The sequence below is a fragment of the Semicossyphus pulcher genome, unplaced genomic scaffold (genome assembly GCF_022749685.1).
Source record: "Semicossyphus pulcher isolate SPU_LCO1_2020_fin unplaced genomic scaffold, fSemPul1.0.p SCAF_16, whole genome shotgun sequence".
NCBI lineage: Eukaryota > Metazoa > Chordata > Actinopteri > Labriformes > Labridae > Semicossyphus > Semicossyphus pulcher.
The window spans coordinates 3,482,343-3,497,806 of record NW_027211670.1 but is presented as its reverse complement, the minus strand read 5'-3'; the positions used below and the strand labels follow the sequence as shown (position 1 = coordinate 3,497,806).

Sequence of the window (15,464 nt, the reverse complement as noted above, 5' to 3'; positions counted from 1 at the left end):
TTCCCTGCTTAAAATAAATGTCACTTCAATGCTCTGTGGCAGAGCTTTGGGGTGCAAGCCAAGCTGCTTCTAAGTGTAGCTCAGACTCTTTATCGGTCTGTGATCCCTGGCTAAATTATTTACTTAAAAACAACAAAGACTTGTCATGCGACTTGAAACACCAAAAAGTTATCGCCTTGATATGTTTTAATGTACTGCCTACAGCAGGCACTTTAGTAAAACGATGTGGTGCTGAACTGGAGTTAAAAAAGGAGCAATTTAGGCCTCATATTGAACAGCCAAATCGAATGAGCTGGGTACAGCCCAATATGACATTACTGTGCTACCTTCCTATATTGAATGATACATACATTTGGTGAGCAGAAACAATAACTATTAATCTAAACTAAAACTACCACTACAGTGACAGACTCTGGAGTATACATCTTTATAACTGCAGCAGGGGGAGAAATTGAACTACTGCAAGTCAGCAAGAAAAAACTATTTTCTTGGGGTGTTCAGTCAAGTCATAAAAACCACAAGTAACCATCTAAATATTGGTCTAAGCCCAAAATTGGGAGGCTGAAGGTAATAAGTCAATGAATTAATCAAAACATTTAAATATGGTAATGTGAACAATGTCCAACGGTCCCTGAGAAAGAGCAAAGAGACAAATCTGATCAATTATTCAGGGTTAACACCTTACAAAAGGGCTGGGTATACCGACTATCATATAAGCTCGATCTTTGGACCTGTAAATACCCTGTGAACTGTCTTTAGTCATGATCAGAATCTGAAGAGTCTTCCCTGCCAAACGAAGATCTTGGCTATTGTAGAGCAAAAGAAACATACAGTCTATACTAAATTGCCTTTGGGGCGTTAATTCATTAGCGTATAATTACATTATAAATCTTGAGAATGCTGTGATTGCAACCAATGTGGTTTAATTATGTGCCCTGTTTGTTGCTGGCGACTTATTAATCAGAGGGGGAAAGGGGTGACCCTCAGAGGAGAGCAGGGGGTTTAAGAAGCTATTTGTTGATGGGGTTTTACCCCTTGCCCATAAGGATGTAACAGCAGCTCACCGCATCATGTACATTCTGATCCCACTTAAACTGACAAGTAGTTAAGGCGTCGCAAACTATGACTGATTGATTTCTGGAAAAGAAATGTCAGCAGGATTATTCTCTCTAGACACAACCTGCATGGATTGCATGGATTCAGGCTGACATTAAACTGGACTTATAGACAGCAGGAGGATTTTGTGAGGCTGGCAGAAAACATACAGTAGAAGACATGCCAGTCCAAAGTTTAAATAGTGAAACTTTCTGCCGTCCTCCATAACAAATGTAACAATGTAATGTCACATAACTAAGCTCCCTCATACAAGAAGAAACCACAGACGTCCTGGATAGGGGTGCAATGATTAGTCGACATTGTCAACAACAACTGATGACAAAAATAATTACTTGGTTTGGTTTATTAAACTCTCCGGTCATAATAATTTCCAAGTCAATCAGGCCCCCATAAGATCAGTAACATGAAAACATTCAAACGAACACACACACACACACACACACACACACACACACACACACACACACACAGAGACGGACTCTTAACAAGGCTGTCGATGATTCACCTGGTCACTCAGGTCCCTGGAGACATAGAGCAGTATGTCCTTAGCCACATCTGCAAAGACCTGCTCACCTGATACCTGGAAAAGCAGAAAAACAATGCTCACACCTGCTAAGCGACAAGATTCAACCTAAACATAACATTAAAGATATGGTTAAGTGATTACTGTGTAGCATATAATCTTATTAAATATCCACATATTATACGTAAAATTGGTAAAAACTCAGCACAACAAGCCTTACAAATTGCCAATACACACCAGTGATTTGTGAGGGGCTAAATAAATGTTAGTCAAGTCTCAAAATGATGATTTTCACTGAATGGGTACTGTGGTTAAACTACTTGGATAGAGAAACATAGAATGATGGAGGGATACCGTGTAAGACACAAGAAAAAGAACACACACAAACCTGGGAGGCATTTATGTAGGCAACTGCCAGCTGAGCCTGGTCGTACAGCATCTTTTCAAAGTGAGGAACATGCCAGGAGGAGTCTGTAGAGTAACGATGAAAACCCTGCAGAGAAGTGACATGAAGAGAGATACAGTGTTTACTTTTTAAAACACCACACAAAAGCCTTTTTGAATTATACATATTACAACAACCAATGCCATCTTTCTCCAGCAACATAAGCTTCTCTCCTGTCATGTAAACTGCAAAGCATGTTAGACATGAAGTGGAAGATTAGAACATAAAGCCTAATGGTATTCAAACAAGGACACATGCATATGCAGTGTTTTCTCTGAGATTCTTTTCAGCAAAACAATTAATCTCATTAATTACAGGCTTTGTAATTCATTAATCGCAATTAATAGCATATATCAATGATTTCTGTGAGAAGCACATCACATGTAGACTTACTCAGTCTGGATTACCTTCTTTTTAGATGTTTATTTCTTACTTCCACACTTTAATTGGACTCTCTTCTTCACCTTATTAAGTTTTAATTCACAATCTACTTTAATCTGATCACTTTGCTTTGCTTCAGTCCCCCCCAACACCTCTGCACAGCATCTGGCCCCGCCCTCCTCTTTCCTGTCTGTCTCTGTCTGTGTTGACTGTCTTATCAGCAGTCTGTTTAATTAAGTCACAAAAGTTAAATATTCTCTCACAATTCAGTTCTCACAGCACGTGTGCCGCGTGTGCACGAGGGACGTTATTAATGACGTAGCGATCAAAACGATCAATCGATCATTACCAAATTACATCTGCACCTTTTTATAAGCTTTATAAACAGCGACAATCAATGCATTTACAATAGGGACATACAGAGATACACAATAGGATTGTTTACATTGCGTAACAGAACTGCATATGATTGTGTGTAGACAGAGAGCGTCCGATCTGCAAAATGTATATAGCGGAAACACTGATGTGTGTAAGAGTCTCTGCACATAAAGTAAAGATGCAAATACATTTTTTTTCATTATAGCTTGTCATTTGATTGAATGACTATTGTATTTATTAACGTATTATGAAAATATCCTGCAGCCCCAAATGATGCAAATTATTTTTTAACTCAAATATGTATAGACCTGGGACACATGGTCGTGGATGCCTCCCAGCGCCATCATGCGGAGTGTGTGCAAGGCCATCTGAAGTGCCTCGACCCCTTCTGAGGTGGAGCGATTCACAGACCAGTAAGTCATGAGGAACATCAGATTCACTAAGGAGAGAGGAAAAGGGGGACAATGATAAAGATAAATGAATTGGTCCTGCAGGACTACAACTGTGAAACATGTCCACTGTGGTTCTTGTTGAGTGTACCTGGTGAGGGGAACTTCGGAGCATCTCTAAAGCCACCATACTCCTCTTCATAGGAATGCGCCAACTGTTGAAAGCAACGCTTTGCAACATCTGGGGCCAGTGGAGGACTCTCTCCAGGGTTTGCATCGACAGCTGTGCCTTTCTTTAAAGCTTCAAGGATCCTGTCTCCACTGGACTCCAAAGCAGTACGGTTATTCTGCCACTGAGGATCATGAGTCATGCTTGTCATGAGTATGGATAATAGAGATTTTAATTTTTTTTTTACAAAACTGAACATTAAACACATCTAAATACATTCTAAATCTTGTATTAAACACAGCAGGTACACAACAGCATGAAACATCATTTGGAAAAACTAGTGAATAACTTTCAAAGTTTTTAAGCAAAGTCCTTCTACACCTGTTGTATTATTCTGGTGAGAACAGTTTTGAGCCCAGGTCTTCTTCCATGGTCTCTGGGAGGAAAGTAGGTGCCGCCAATAAAAGGTCGAAGGTCAGGGGTCAACCACACACTCATGGGCCAACCTCCGCCTCCACTTGTTGCCTGTAGATATAAGCAACCAAAAGTCAAAAGAGAGTATTAGCAGAGGAACGTTTTAAAAAGCTGTTGTAAGAAAACCTACATATGAGAACAATTTCACACACACCTGTACAAAGGTCATGTAGACCTTGTCTACATCAGGTCTCTCTTCTCGGTCTAATTTAATGCAGACAAAGTTGTCACTAAGGATTTTGCCAATTTCCTCATCTTCAAAAGACTCCCTCTCCATAACATGACACCAATGGCACGTTGAGTAGCCCACTGATGGTCCACAAGAGATTGGCAAAAAGCAGATACATATCATTTCCAGTGTCATAACAGCAATGGTAAATCCATATGATGTGTGGATGAAGTCAGCATGCCATGAGAGGAGCTTCTTACCAGATAGAAAGATTGGTTTGTCTTCATTCTTTGCTTTGTTAAAAGCATCTTGTCCCCATGGATACCTAAAACAATAATTAACTTACTTTAAAGGGATACTTCGGGATTTTTGAAGTGGAGGTTGTATGAGGCACTTATCAATAGTAAGTGTACTATGTACAGTTAATAACAGTCAGCATGACCCCTGTTAGAAACAGCTGGCCGGAAGGAGAAGCATCACGTACTTTAGCTACTTAAAAGAGTCCGACATATAAACAAACATTTAAGTTTAAATCTACGTTGTATTTTTTATTTTCGTCACCATGCCGAACAGAACATTGCCTGGCTTGTCTCCTCGAAAACTAACCACTCCCAGGATTCTCCATTGTGTCTCTTCTCCACTTTTTCATTGACCTTCACCTCTTTGGCCTGTGTCCATTGCATTACTTGATGCCACCATGTCTGGTAAATTAAGCAAATTCACTGGACACTGCAAAAAGAAAATAGAAAAACGGAATTGGCGAGTGCTGAATTTCCAACCCTGGTACCTCATACAACCCCACTTCAAGAAAAAACGAACTATCCATGTAAGTATTACATTATATCAGTTTTCAGAAAACGTGTGCCCATATTTAGTCTAAACGCACTCACCAGTCAACAGGGTTGTGTGCATGCTGTAGGAGGTAGGGGGACCTTTCCTTTGCCAACCGGTTGGTGTGTCTGTGAGGTATGGCTGATGACCCTTCACCCCCTGATGCCATGCTCATAAAGACAGATGAGCTAAGCACACAAAACATTCATATTTAGAGTGTGTTGGTGACAAAGACATCTTCAAAGCCAGACCTTTTATTCAAGGTTATGAAGTGTGCCTTTGGTTGAACCACATGTCCTTAAGAAAAAAATAAAAGATACTTCTGCAGCCAAATTGTTGAAATTCCTTATCATGTTGCATTACTCGATGAATGAAAAACATTTAGGAATGATACACAACTAAAAACTCCTCACAGGCTCTTAAAGTACAAAGTTGTATTATATCAGACACTTGTGTTTATTATTGAGATCATTAAATCTATGCATTCATCCATCCATCCATTCATTACAGATGAAGTTTAGTATTGTAATATAACGTGTAGCCAACCTAACGTAACTACGTTGGTCTGCCAGAACTTCTTTCAAACCACCATGCATACTGCTAAAACAAACCATTATCACGCTGCCAGACTGCTGACATACAGGTATGCTTGTTCAGCAGCTCCCTACAAGATCTGTCGTAACTGTCAAGTATTGCAGCTGTTAGCCAAAGGACAGACATGCCATATTCCATTTAAATTTCCCCACATTTTATGACATTGCTTGTAGGTAAAAGTTTATACCCCGGGAAACATGACTAAACACAGTTTCCGACGTTTTAGACTATTTCTTACAATTCGGCGAAATAAATATGGGACATGGACAAATATTCGTATATCTTTTTTACTGTTAACTGCCAGCCCATGTGACAAACTGAAATTCTACCGCAATAGTAAGCAGAGGGAAGTCGTGTAGTTACCAGGCAAACAATTTACAAAAGCTGACGAATTATTGGACCGAAAGGCTGCTTTGTGAGTCTATTACTAACGCCGAAATAAAAAATAACAAGCTTGACCTTAGTCTAATTGCTTTGCTCACAAATACGTGTCTACTTTTAATAGTTAATGTTAGGGGCATAATTATATGCATGCTTTTGTAATGGAATTTCGCTTTACTCTGCTTACGTTATTAATCCGAAAGCACATCCAAAATCGTCACAGCTACAAACATGAGGCAAGCAACAGAACACTAAATAGCATTTGACGTGCCATGGATTTTGTTGCGGAATTAGGGCTAAGTGTGTTTATTGCCTCTTGTCAGAGTGACGCAGATCTAACATTAGCGTTAGCAATAGCAACCTCTTAGCCGTGGCTTTACCTGAGGTAGTAGGCCGGCTGGATTTGTAGCAGCGTAGACCTGTCGCTTGGTGGGTGGGGAATTTGGGCTAGTAACCTAAAGATGTTACCCCTCGAGATCTGCTGTGGACTGTCAGCTCCCAAAAAAACTGACGTTAAAAGGCGTGCGGGCTCAACGAGGCTATTTTTGTAAGCCGACTGACGCCTTGCCAGACTTAACATCCTAATCCACTAACTGTGTTGCGAAGTTCTTTTACAATGCTAACGTTATCTAATTTGTAGACACAGACCAGCCAAAACTTCCAGGCATGAGGTGAACACTTTATTGCAGTACCAAAAACTTACACATGACAGCGCACCAACAGGCAAGTTTCACCCATAACAATCACAGTGTGTGTTCTAATAATACAGTGGGTTCATGTAGCCTAAGACATGGCAGAAAACCACTATGCTTTCGTTTATTTGTGATTGAGCTTGACAACCATTTGGACAAAGTCGTCACGAGTCACCAAGTCTGAGGCAACGATGTTCACAGGAGTTTTGCCAGCTTGGTATTTCATCCACTGCAGCAGCCTTGGCAGGCTCCTTTGTATAACATTGGCAAGGTTGTCACAAAGGCGAATGATGTACCTGAGTATCCTCACATCATCTGGCAGTGTCAGGTTCAAGCCACATACAAAGAAGCCTGCAAGTCATAGAGGGAAAAAGCACAATAATCAATTAAATGGACAGGGAAGAAAATAGCTTGCATAATAACTTGCCTTGTGACTTGTGTTTTTTATCTGAATATTTGTAAAAAACAGAAACCGTATTTTAGTTTAAACATATGTCAATGAGCTTAAGGAACAGAGAACACTCACAGTAAGAAGGTCTTGATTTTTCCAAAACCTGACGAAGTTCTGATTCAACTTTTGTTGGGTCCATACTGTTGCCATAGAAATATTTAATTTTCTTCCAAAATTCAATGTGATGATTGGCTGGATAATCATATGAAACTATGATGTTTCTGCCTTTGTCCCAGCATCTCTTCAGGGTAGGGATTTCCTGTTGAGATACATTAAAAGAGTTTGTATGTAACCGGTTTAAGCTTGATTCATGTGTTTCTAATTTGAAAGCCATAGTACGTTACAGTAATCAGGCTACTTCAATCTTTGAAATGAAATAATTCTGTATACCGTCTTAAGGAAGAGTTTTGCTCCAAACAAGGTCTTGATGAAGTTGATAAGATGGACGTGGAGGTTCCCATCCATCTCTTTGAAATGAGATAAAGCCAGGATGAGGATCTCTTTGGGGTGCCTCTCTGCCCACTCATTTATGACCTTGAGAACAGTCTGAGCACAACAGCAGAATTGTATTTCTTAATAAAGACCAAATAAAATAAAATAAAATCTTCTCATTTGGGGCTCTTTTTCTTTGATAAAGATTCTCATCAATAAGTTTTGTTTTTAGTTTCATACACCTTCACCTTAGTTTGGCATCTGGATGATTAATAGAAAAAAGTTAATGTTATAATAATTCTGATCTGATCCTATATGAATATACCTGGGATTGTTTTCCAAACATTTCTTGGCTAATTGTTGGATTTTATCAAAGTAAGATACAGAAGTACTGTTGCAACTTCACTGCTCTGATCACAAGTCCAGAACTTTACTGACTGGTCCAATTTAAAAACAATTTCAGGGCAAAAGCCAGGCTTATAGAAATTGCGTGAAGGTACCTTATCCAAACACAAAGACTGATAGGACTTTTTTCAGGAATTATTGATTTTTTTTCTGATCATGGAATGCATTAATGAGACATGACAGGAGAGAGAAAATGGATATAATGCAAGAAAGGCGTTATGCCGATCTCACTAGGCATGTTGGACTTATACGGTCAGCATCTAAAAGTCCTACTGGATTTTGTCACTTTCATCATATATCATATATTTCTGGGTCATTACCTGATATAGTTGATAAGACACTTTCTTTCAATTGTTGTTTGAAAAAAATGTAAATTTAAACAGTTTAAGTTGGAGCTAAAATGTATTTATATAGAAGACATCCTCCAAGTGAGGGTTTCTCTGGGTCATTCCTCATTAATAACCAGACAAATACACAACTTTATTATTTATAACTTTAGAGATTAAGGGATCTTAAACTACACTTAAGTTAAGTTCAAAGGCTACTACATAACATTGCAAAAATGCAGGGGGTCCAATTTATCCGGTGACCATGCTGGAGTATCTGGCCAAGGTCCTGGAGCTGGCAGGCAACGGGGCCGTGAAAAATTAGAGAACCAGAGTCATCCACCAATATCTCCAGCTGGCAATGCCCAATGAGGAACTAAGTAGACTGTTGGGAGGTTTGACAATTGCTCAGAGAGGAGTGCCGCTCAACAACCAGGCTCTATTCCAACCTTTTAAATAGGGGGCAGAGCGGGTACATTTTCGACAATTAAAACATAACTTTTTATTAGGAAAATTATAGACTAATCTTGTGTTGTTGGAAAATGGAGATGCTTTAAGGCTGGGGGTGATGAAAGCCATTTAAGAAAGGACTGTTCTTAATATGGAGCAATTTTAATGCAATCTTGGGGCTTGTTTAAGTTTTGCAATATGCCACAAAACATGACAAGCTGTTGTTGCTCTAGACCACTCCACTAAAGTCCCCTTGTGGTAACTTAATGTGTGATTAGGCGCTACATTAGTCAAATTGACTTGACTTGACTAATTATCCACAAAAGTTGATTTACTTATGAATATTTTTGGACGTATACATGGTAAAAAAAGAGGTATTAGGAGAAAAGGATTTTTTCAGCTTTACCTCCACATCAGTCCGTGTGTAGAGGCCATGATAAAAGTAAAGCCTTGTGGGGTGGGTGTCATTTGGCTTGCGAGCAATCCTCAGGTCAAAGTAGCGAGCACCAGCCTCCAGTTGCTTTGTGATGGTCTCCTCCTGGATTTACAAGCAACTACAATAGTCAAACATTCTTTCCCTTCTCAGTTTCTTATATGCACAACTACATTTGGTACTGACAGGTTTGAACCACCCTTACCTGAGTGACCGACCATTTGCACACTATTTTACGTGCACAATAAATCTTGCTGAATCTTTTCAGTCTATCAGGCTCTATTATGGAGGAGCTGATGTCCAAATCATAGCTCATTGAGTCGTGGCTACCTAGGAATTACAAAACACACACACGCATGCACGCACACACACACACACACACACACACGCGTCATTGCAATATTACTGTTTTGATAACCTGATATCATTGCTGTCCAGAAGAGAAAAACAACCCAGATAAAGAATCCCTCTGATTTTTCTCTAATGCCACCCTGATGATATTTTTGGCTGAAGGAAAAAAATCCTTATTGCGTACTGTACTAACGGGGAAAGCTGAGTTCTGTGCCTGGCATTGTCTTTATGGACTGGGTTCATGCTGCACAAGCAACTGCACTTCAGTCACAACCCCAGACCTTTTTTACACTACCTTACTCAAATGGATACGAATTAAATAAGGTTAAAAATAAGCTACATTTCCTTTTACCATAAGAACACTACAACTGTGATCGGGAGCATCTAAGCATGCTGACATAAAGACATAGGTAGTCATAAAGAAAAAAATCCTTAAGACTTCAGATAAAAAAATATGGCAGTCTATAACTGCTTAAAATATTTCATGGAGGTACAAGTTTTTTACATGACAATGGCAATATGTCAAAATGGGCAAAGAATGATCTCAGTGCAGCTGCAAATACATACCTGGTATGGCCAGCTGAAAGAGAGAAATGTTGTGAAGTTCAGGTGGTAGTTGTGACATCCAGTCACTGTAGCTTGTGCTCGACATTGCCATCTCAAATCCTACATAAAACAACTCAAAGTTAACCCTCAAACTCTTACCAATACAGTAGTTTGTGGCGTATAATGAATAACTTACTATACATGAGACTTACCCAAAGTGATTCCCAGTCTTCCTAGTGTTCATTATAAACTCGAATTTGGCATTGCAGAATTGTGAAAAGTAGTGATATTATTTTGAGGATTATGTCCGCATGATGCTCTTTAGAAGGCTGCAGTTTTAAGTTGGCAACTTAATCGCTCTGTTGTTAGCGAGACGATGTGCTGTTGTTTCGCTTTGTCAAGCCCATTGTATGAGGAAATCTGTAAGTAGAACCGGTTCTAATTGGAATGTTTGATGAAGGCGAGATAGAGTGAAGGCGAAATTTCCTCATACAGTCAATGTGCTCCAACATTGTTTTTTGGTAACATTTAGTCATTCAATGAACTTTTTTCATAGACTATGTAAGTTTTGAAGGAGGAAATAAGAAATTCATTGTTTAACAAAAGACAAATTAAAGTCATTAGCAATAAAGCACAAACGATATCTATTCAAAACAGTGATCGGTCTGATGTGACCTGTATCTTATAGTGGCTAATTACAAGCTATGTAAAGACTTTGCTGTGTATCTTACTTTATTCATCCGGCTGGCTGACTTTATAGCTCTTCTCCACTTCTTTGTCTTTTACACTCTGGTCACAGGAGTATGATTATCATTATGTAGCACTCTATATATTTATTCTGCAGTACACAGGTTGATGGAGAAATACACTACCAGTCAAAAGTTTGGACACATTTTCTCATACAAGTGAATGGGAAAGTGTGTCCAAACTTTTGACACAACTTTTGGTAGTGTATATTTTCATCATTCTGCACAATTGTTGAAACAATATAGCAGATATACAATACATAGACAAGAAATGCTATATAAGGTTATTTTGTTGCTTATATGTTTTGTGGTGTCTTTGAATCAAAGGTTATGTGCACTGTTGGGTTGCCTTCTCAAATGAGATGCTATAGTACCTTAACAATGACACAGAGTCATATCAAAAAATCAAATGTTATTTAGCGCCAAATCATAACCACTTCGGATTGATTTCCTTGCCTTGGCCAGCCCAACTTTTGCATGAACAGCTCTTTAAAAAAAGTAATCCAAGTGATGGAACTATGATTTGGGTCAACAACACCAAAGGTCAATATACACTGTCTTGCTGAGAGTTACAGAAAAAGAAAGCAAAACTAAAGGGCTGACTGCTAACAGTTGATCATACATATCGATAAAAAAGTCAACTGCATTTAATAGACTCGTTAGTTGCAGGAAAAAAAGGTTTAAAGTCTATCTAGGAGCTGCACTTGTCTGTTGTCTGAGCTACTTTCATACCTAACAGTTGTGTCATCAGTTGATCCTACCTGTTTAAGGAAGGAGGATGACAATGAATCTGTCAGGTTTGTCAAAGAAGTCATAAATAAAGAAAACTACAACATTGTGGAGCAAGTTTAGGAAATCTACAGCTGAACAATCAATTTTAATATGTTTTATCTTAAGGCTTATATAGGGATGATGCTCTTTAGAAGGCAAAGTTTTAATTGCCAACTTAATAGCACTGTTGTTTGTGAGATGGTGTGCTGTTGTTTCTGTTTGTCAAGCCCATTGTATGAGGAAGTTTGTCTTTCATACCTATCAGTTGTGTCACCAGCCGATCCTACCTGTTTAAGGAAGGAGCATGAAAATTCAGGTTTGTCATAGAAAGTAAATAAAGAAAACTACGTACCTCAAACATGGTGAAGCAAGTTTAGGAAATCTACAGCTGACCAATCTGTTTTAAACGTATCACAAGCATCTTCTCTTAATGCTGGATAAGACACGGCACTATTTTAACATCTTTAGACCCTAATGAATATTGATCCTGCCGGAGCTTGGTAACATACCTTTGAAGATATTTTCACAATTTAAATTAAAAGGCAAATTTAAAAAGATAGATTTAAAAGTTTACAGTTATGAATATCAACTGTAACAAGAAAAGAAATTGCAAAGGCAATGTCAACAGGTGATGTGTTCAAGATACATTGAAGATGCATGAAACGTATCTTTTTTGTGTTTTATAATGTGTTTTTAGAATATTTTTTAATGCAACTTACACTTATATTTTAAATGTACCTTACACAGTATATAACCCACACTTTATTATTGTTATCAAATATTTCTTTATATAATATTATGATATGTTTTGTGTCAGTAGTGTGTCAGCAATAAAAATGTGTTAGTAGTGTGTCAGTAATAAAACCAAATCATACCATTCTTATGCCAAACATCTCACCTATTTTTTCATTTGACTTTAAACTGAAACCACAGTCAGGCACCTCAGCATGTGGCCCTTGTAAAATAGTTTTTTGCTATGTGACTCTTATATCAAAGTTTAACTTTTAACAAAACTATAACATTAACAAAAACGATTTAACTGTGTTGGGATTCACTGCATCTCCAATATTGGAATGTGTTCATTTATGGTCTTTAAACTGACTCTTCAAAATGGCAGCTGAACCTAACACTCAAACTCCCAGCAGCCTCTAAGTTTTCACACCTTCACGAGAAAACCCCTCCCCCTGGCCAGGTCTGTAAAACCGGAGGACCACCATTGTTTTGGGGTTCTTTCTTTTGTTCTTAAGCTCAGAAGCTCTCCACTGCCCTCCAAGAAGGTTGAAGTTTTTAATCCTCTTATCAACATGAGAATGGACAAATATGCTTCCTTTATGCAAATGTATGGTTATTATTGCTGCAACATTCCAAAACAATGATAAATTCTGTCCAGAATATTCTACAGAATAACCTCAAAGGTACTGTACGCTCAAAAAATATGCTGAAAGCATAACATGGCAATCATCGCATATATCAATGATTTGTGTGAGAAGCACTTCACATGTAGACTTACTCAGTCTGGATGACCCTCTTTCTAGATGCTTATTTCTTACTTCCACACTTTGTACTCTCTTCTTCACCTTAATTCATGTTTTAACTCACAATCTACTTTAATCTGATCACTTTGTTTTGCTTCAGTTCCCCCAACACACCTGCACCTCTGGTCTCTGCACAGCTTCTGGCCCCGCCCCCTCTTTCTGTCTGTCTCTCTGTCTGATGTGTTGACTGTCTTATCAGCAGTCTGTTTAATTAAGTCACAAAAGTAAAATATTTTCTCTCGCAATTCAGTTCTCACAACACGTGTGGCGTGTGTGCACGAGGGATGTTAGTAATGACGTAGAGATCAAAACGATTGATCGTCACCGAATGACATCTGCACCTTGTATAAGCTTTATAAACAGCGCCAGTCAATGCATTTACAATTTAATAGGGTCACACGGAGATACACAGTAGGAATGTTTACATTGCGTTACAGAACGCAGAATTGCGTTATGATTGTGTGCGGACAGAGAGCGTCCTGGGGTCCGTTTCAGAAAGCGGGTTTAGTGAAAACCCCGGGTTTGTTAACCCTGAAATGAGGGAAACCTCTGGTTTTCCGTTTCAGAAAGAGAGGTAACTTTAACTCTGAGTTGGTTACTATGGTAACTGTGTCTGTGAACCTAACCTGGTCGGGAGGGAGCAGGTTTTCTTCAGGAAACTCAGAGTTTGGCTCTGTCTCCTCCCTCTAGAATATAAAACCCTCATTCACTTCCTCATTCATTCAGCCTGTATCACACGCTTTTGAGCAGTTACCGAATAAAAAAAACAAACGTTGCGTCTCTGTGCTGCTCTGACCGCGTTGCAAAAGTCTTTTATAATTATGATAAAAAAATCAAAAGACAAATCTGTGTCAAAGTCATCATTTTTAGATTTTCCACCACCACTGCCGAGAGCACTCAAATAAGACGCCGTAAGTTATTGGAATTTCTTTTTAAACTAACACAATTCAGTTTAATCAACATAAATAATAATGTATGTGAAGTCAGCATCATGTTAGGGATAAAGCTAATGCACATTAAAACAGCCACTGAATGATATTTCATTAGTTTAATATTTAAAATATGATTGAAGTGAGGTTCAGCCATGAGCCTGTTCTGCCTGAGCCGCACCTTTGAATGATGTTCTGGTATTTTATTTTTAACTGCTTCCATGTATGTTTTTTTCTCCCGCTGCATTGCTCCTAAATTAATATAAATTTAAGCTTCCGGTCGTGATTAAGTATTAAATAAACACACCAGTTCAAACTTGCGCATTTACTCGAGCAGCAGTTTCTTCCCACGCCGCTTCTCTCTCTTTTGCAGCTGCAGCCGTGTTACTTTATGTTTCTAAAAACATGCTCGTATTCGCTGAACGTCCGCGTGAGGATTTCGAGCTCCACTGGTGTGACGGAGGAGGACCTCTTTTTGTGTACCGTTGCCATGGTGAATCGTGGTATTGGGGCTCCATTAATGCTGGCTTTTTACAGTCAGCGTGCACGCACTTAACTCCGGCTGAACCTACTCAGAGTTGATTGAACTAACTCTGATCAGCTGTTCTGGAACCAAAAAGCCAGCGAATTTTAACTCAGAGTAAGTCAAACCACAGTCTGGGGTTATATTGAGGGTTTGTTTAACCTCCTTTCTGAAACAGACGCCTGATGTCCTGTGACTCCTGTCACTGTATCAGTGCTCTTCCTCAACAAGGAGAGTGGGCGAACGACCGTTCATTTGGAGCGGAGTCGTTTAATTGCACAGAAAATGTAGCGGAAACACTGCCGGTGGTAACTCAGTTCACACCGACAGTAAATACAGTAACTTTTGTCTTGTCCAGAGAACCATCTAGCAGGGCTTTGAGGCTGATTTGTCATTTAAAAGACCCTTTTCTTTATCTATTTCTGCTCACGGCGGTTTGTTTCTGCATGCTATGCACAACATTGCAGATGCATCGCTGGCGCTGTCTGATTTCTCAAACTACAGGCTAATAAATGAGGCTTGAAAAAATACCTGCACAAACATGACCCACACATCCATTATATCTTTGGTAGATGCATGCATTTTATTACTTACAGTAAAGGAAATTCCAGCACACTGCTGGAAACAAGATCATTTTATCAGAAAGACCACATACACATGTACTTTTTTTTTACTGGCACACAGTACTTCCAATAACAAATCTCCCAGAGTACATTTCATGCATAAGTTACAGACAAGCCACCTTCCTTAATCGGGAGGGCTCGGTTGATAACTCTCTAGAGGGGTTAAACAGTAGCATGACAAAAGACTAGGTGAGCATCTGGATGGAATTGGAGGCTGACATTTGGTGAACTTTAGGGGGCAACCCTAGACATTTTGCATAGCTAAAAATGCAACACCTAAAGTCGAGTTGTTCAACAGTTTAGTTTTGCTTCAAAAACCTTCAGATGTCCAGTCAGGACCTTTTCAAAGACCTAGTGAGAATAGGACCTAGTAAGAAGTTCCTTCAACTGTAGGCACATGG

The 15,464-nt window shown here is 39.0% G+C and overlaps 2 protein-coding genes across 5 annotated transcripts in view; both read right to left on the bottom strand.

The window, feature by feature from the left end:
- The window catches only part of spata20 (spermatogenesis associated 20), a 49,429-nt gene extending 42,941 nt beyond the window's left edge, over window positions 1-6,488 (bottom strand). The window contains exons 1-9 of one of the 3 annotated variants that reach the window (XM_069665050.1): window positions 6,231-6,488; window positions 4,935-5,063; window positions 4,305-4,369; window positions 4,030-4,184; window positions 3,783-3,926; window positions 3,384-3,585; window positions 3,152-3,282; window positions 2,028-2,132; window positions 1,622-1,696 (exon numbers count right to left, since the gene is read on the bottom strand). In XM_069665050.1, coding sequence (XP_069521151.1) covers window positions 1,622-1,696; window positions 2,028-2,132; window positions 3,152-3,282; window positions 3,384-3,585; window positions 3,783-3,926; window positions 4,030-4,184; window positions 4,305-4,369; window positions 4,935-5,063; window positions 6,231-6,430 — 1,206 coding nt within the window. In that variant the 5' untranslated portion in view covers window positions 6,431-6,488. Of the gene's footprint in view, window positions 1-1,621; window positions 1,697-2,027; window positions 2,133-3,151; window positions 3,283-3,383; window positions 3,586-3,782; window positions 3,927-4,029; window positions 4,185-4,304; window positions 4,370-4,605; window positions 4,659-4,934; window positions 5,064-6,230 lie in introns of those variants that run through there. The other 2 variants (XM_069665051.1, XM_069665052.1) reach the window with 2 other exon arrangements.
- Window positions 6,489-6,516: 28 nt separating this feature from the next.
- Window positions 6,517-10,306, bottom strand: LOC138593963 (PI-PLC X domain-containing protein 1-like). 2 transcript variants are annotated; one of them, XM_069665048.1, is made up of 7 exons: window positions 10,149-10,306; window positions 9,958-10,056; window positions 9,245-9,369; window positions 9,013-9,144; window positions 7,384-7,539; window positions 7,069-7,252; window positions 6,517-6,893 (listed from the first exon to the last, which is right to left on the bottom strand). In XM_069665048.1, exons 2-7 carry the CDS (start codon window positions 10,046-10,048, stop codon window positions 6,667-6,669), a joined length of 915 nt encoding a protein of 304 aa, XP_069521149.1. In that variant the 5' UTR covers window positions 10,049-10,056; window positions 10,149-10,306; the 3' UTR covers window positions 6,517-6,666. The 2 variants fall into 2 exon arrangements, with proteins under 2 accessions (XP_069521149.1, XP_069521150.1); XM_069665049.1 differs by having other exon boundaries at window positions 9,245-9,365.
- Window positions 10,307-15,464: the final 5,158 nt, after the last annotated feature.

What these genes read in the sequence shown, in the direction of transcription:
- LOC138593963 (XM_069665048.1), bottom strand. Translation starts at nt 10,048, where the DNA reads ATGGCAATGTCGAGCACAAGCTACAGTGACTGGATGTCACAACTACCA. An exon ending in GCAAATGGTCGGTCACTCAG is followed by an intron (nt 9,145 to 9,244) that starts GTAAGGGTGGTT and finishes TTGTAAATCCAG; the next exon opens with GAGGAGACCATCACAAAGCA. An exon ending in CAAAACTCTTCCTTAAGACG is followed by an intron (nt 7,253 to 7,383) that starts GTATACAGAATT and finishes GTATCTCAACAG; the next exon opens with GAAATCCCTACCCTGAAGAG.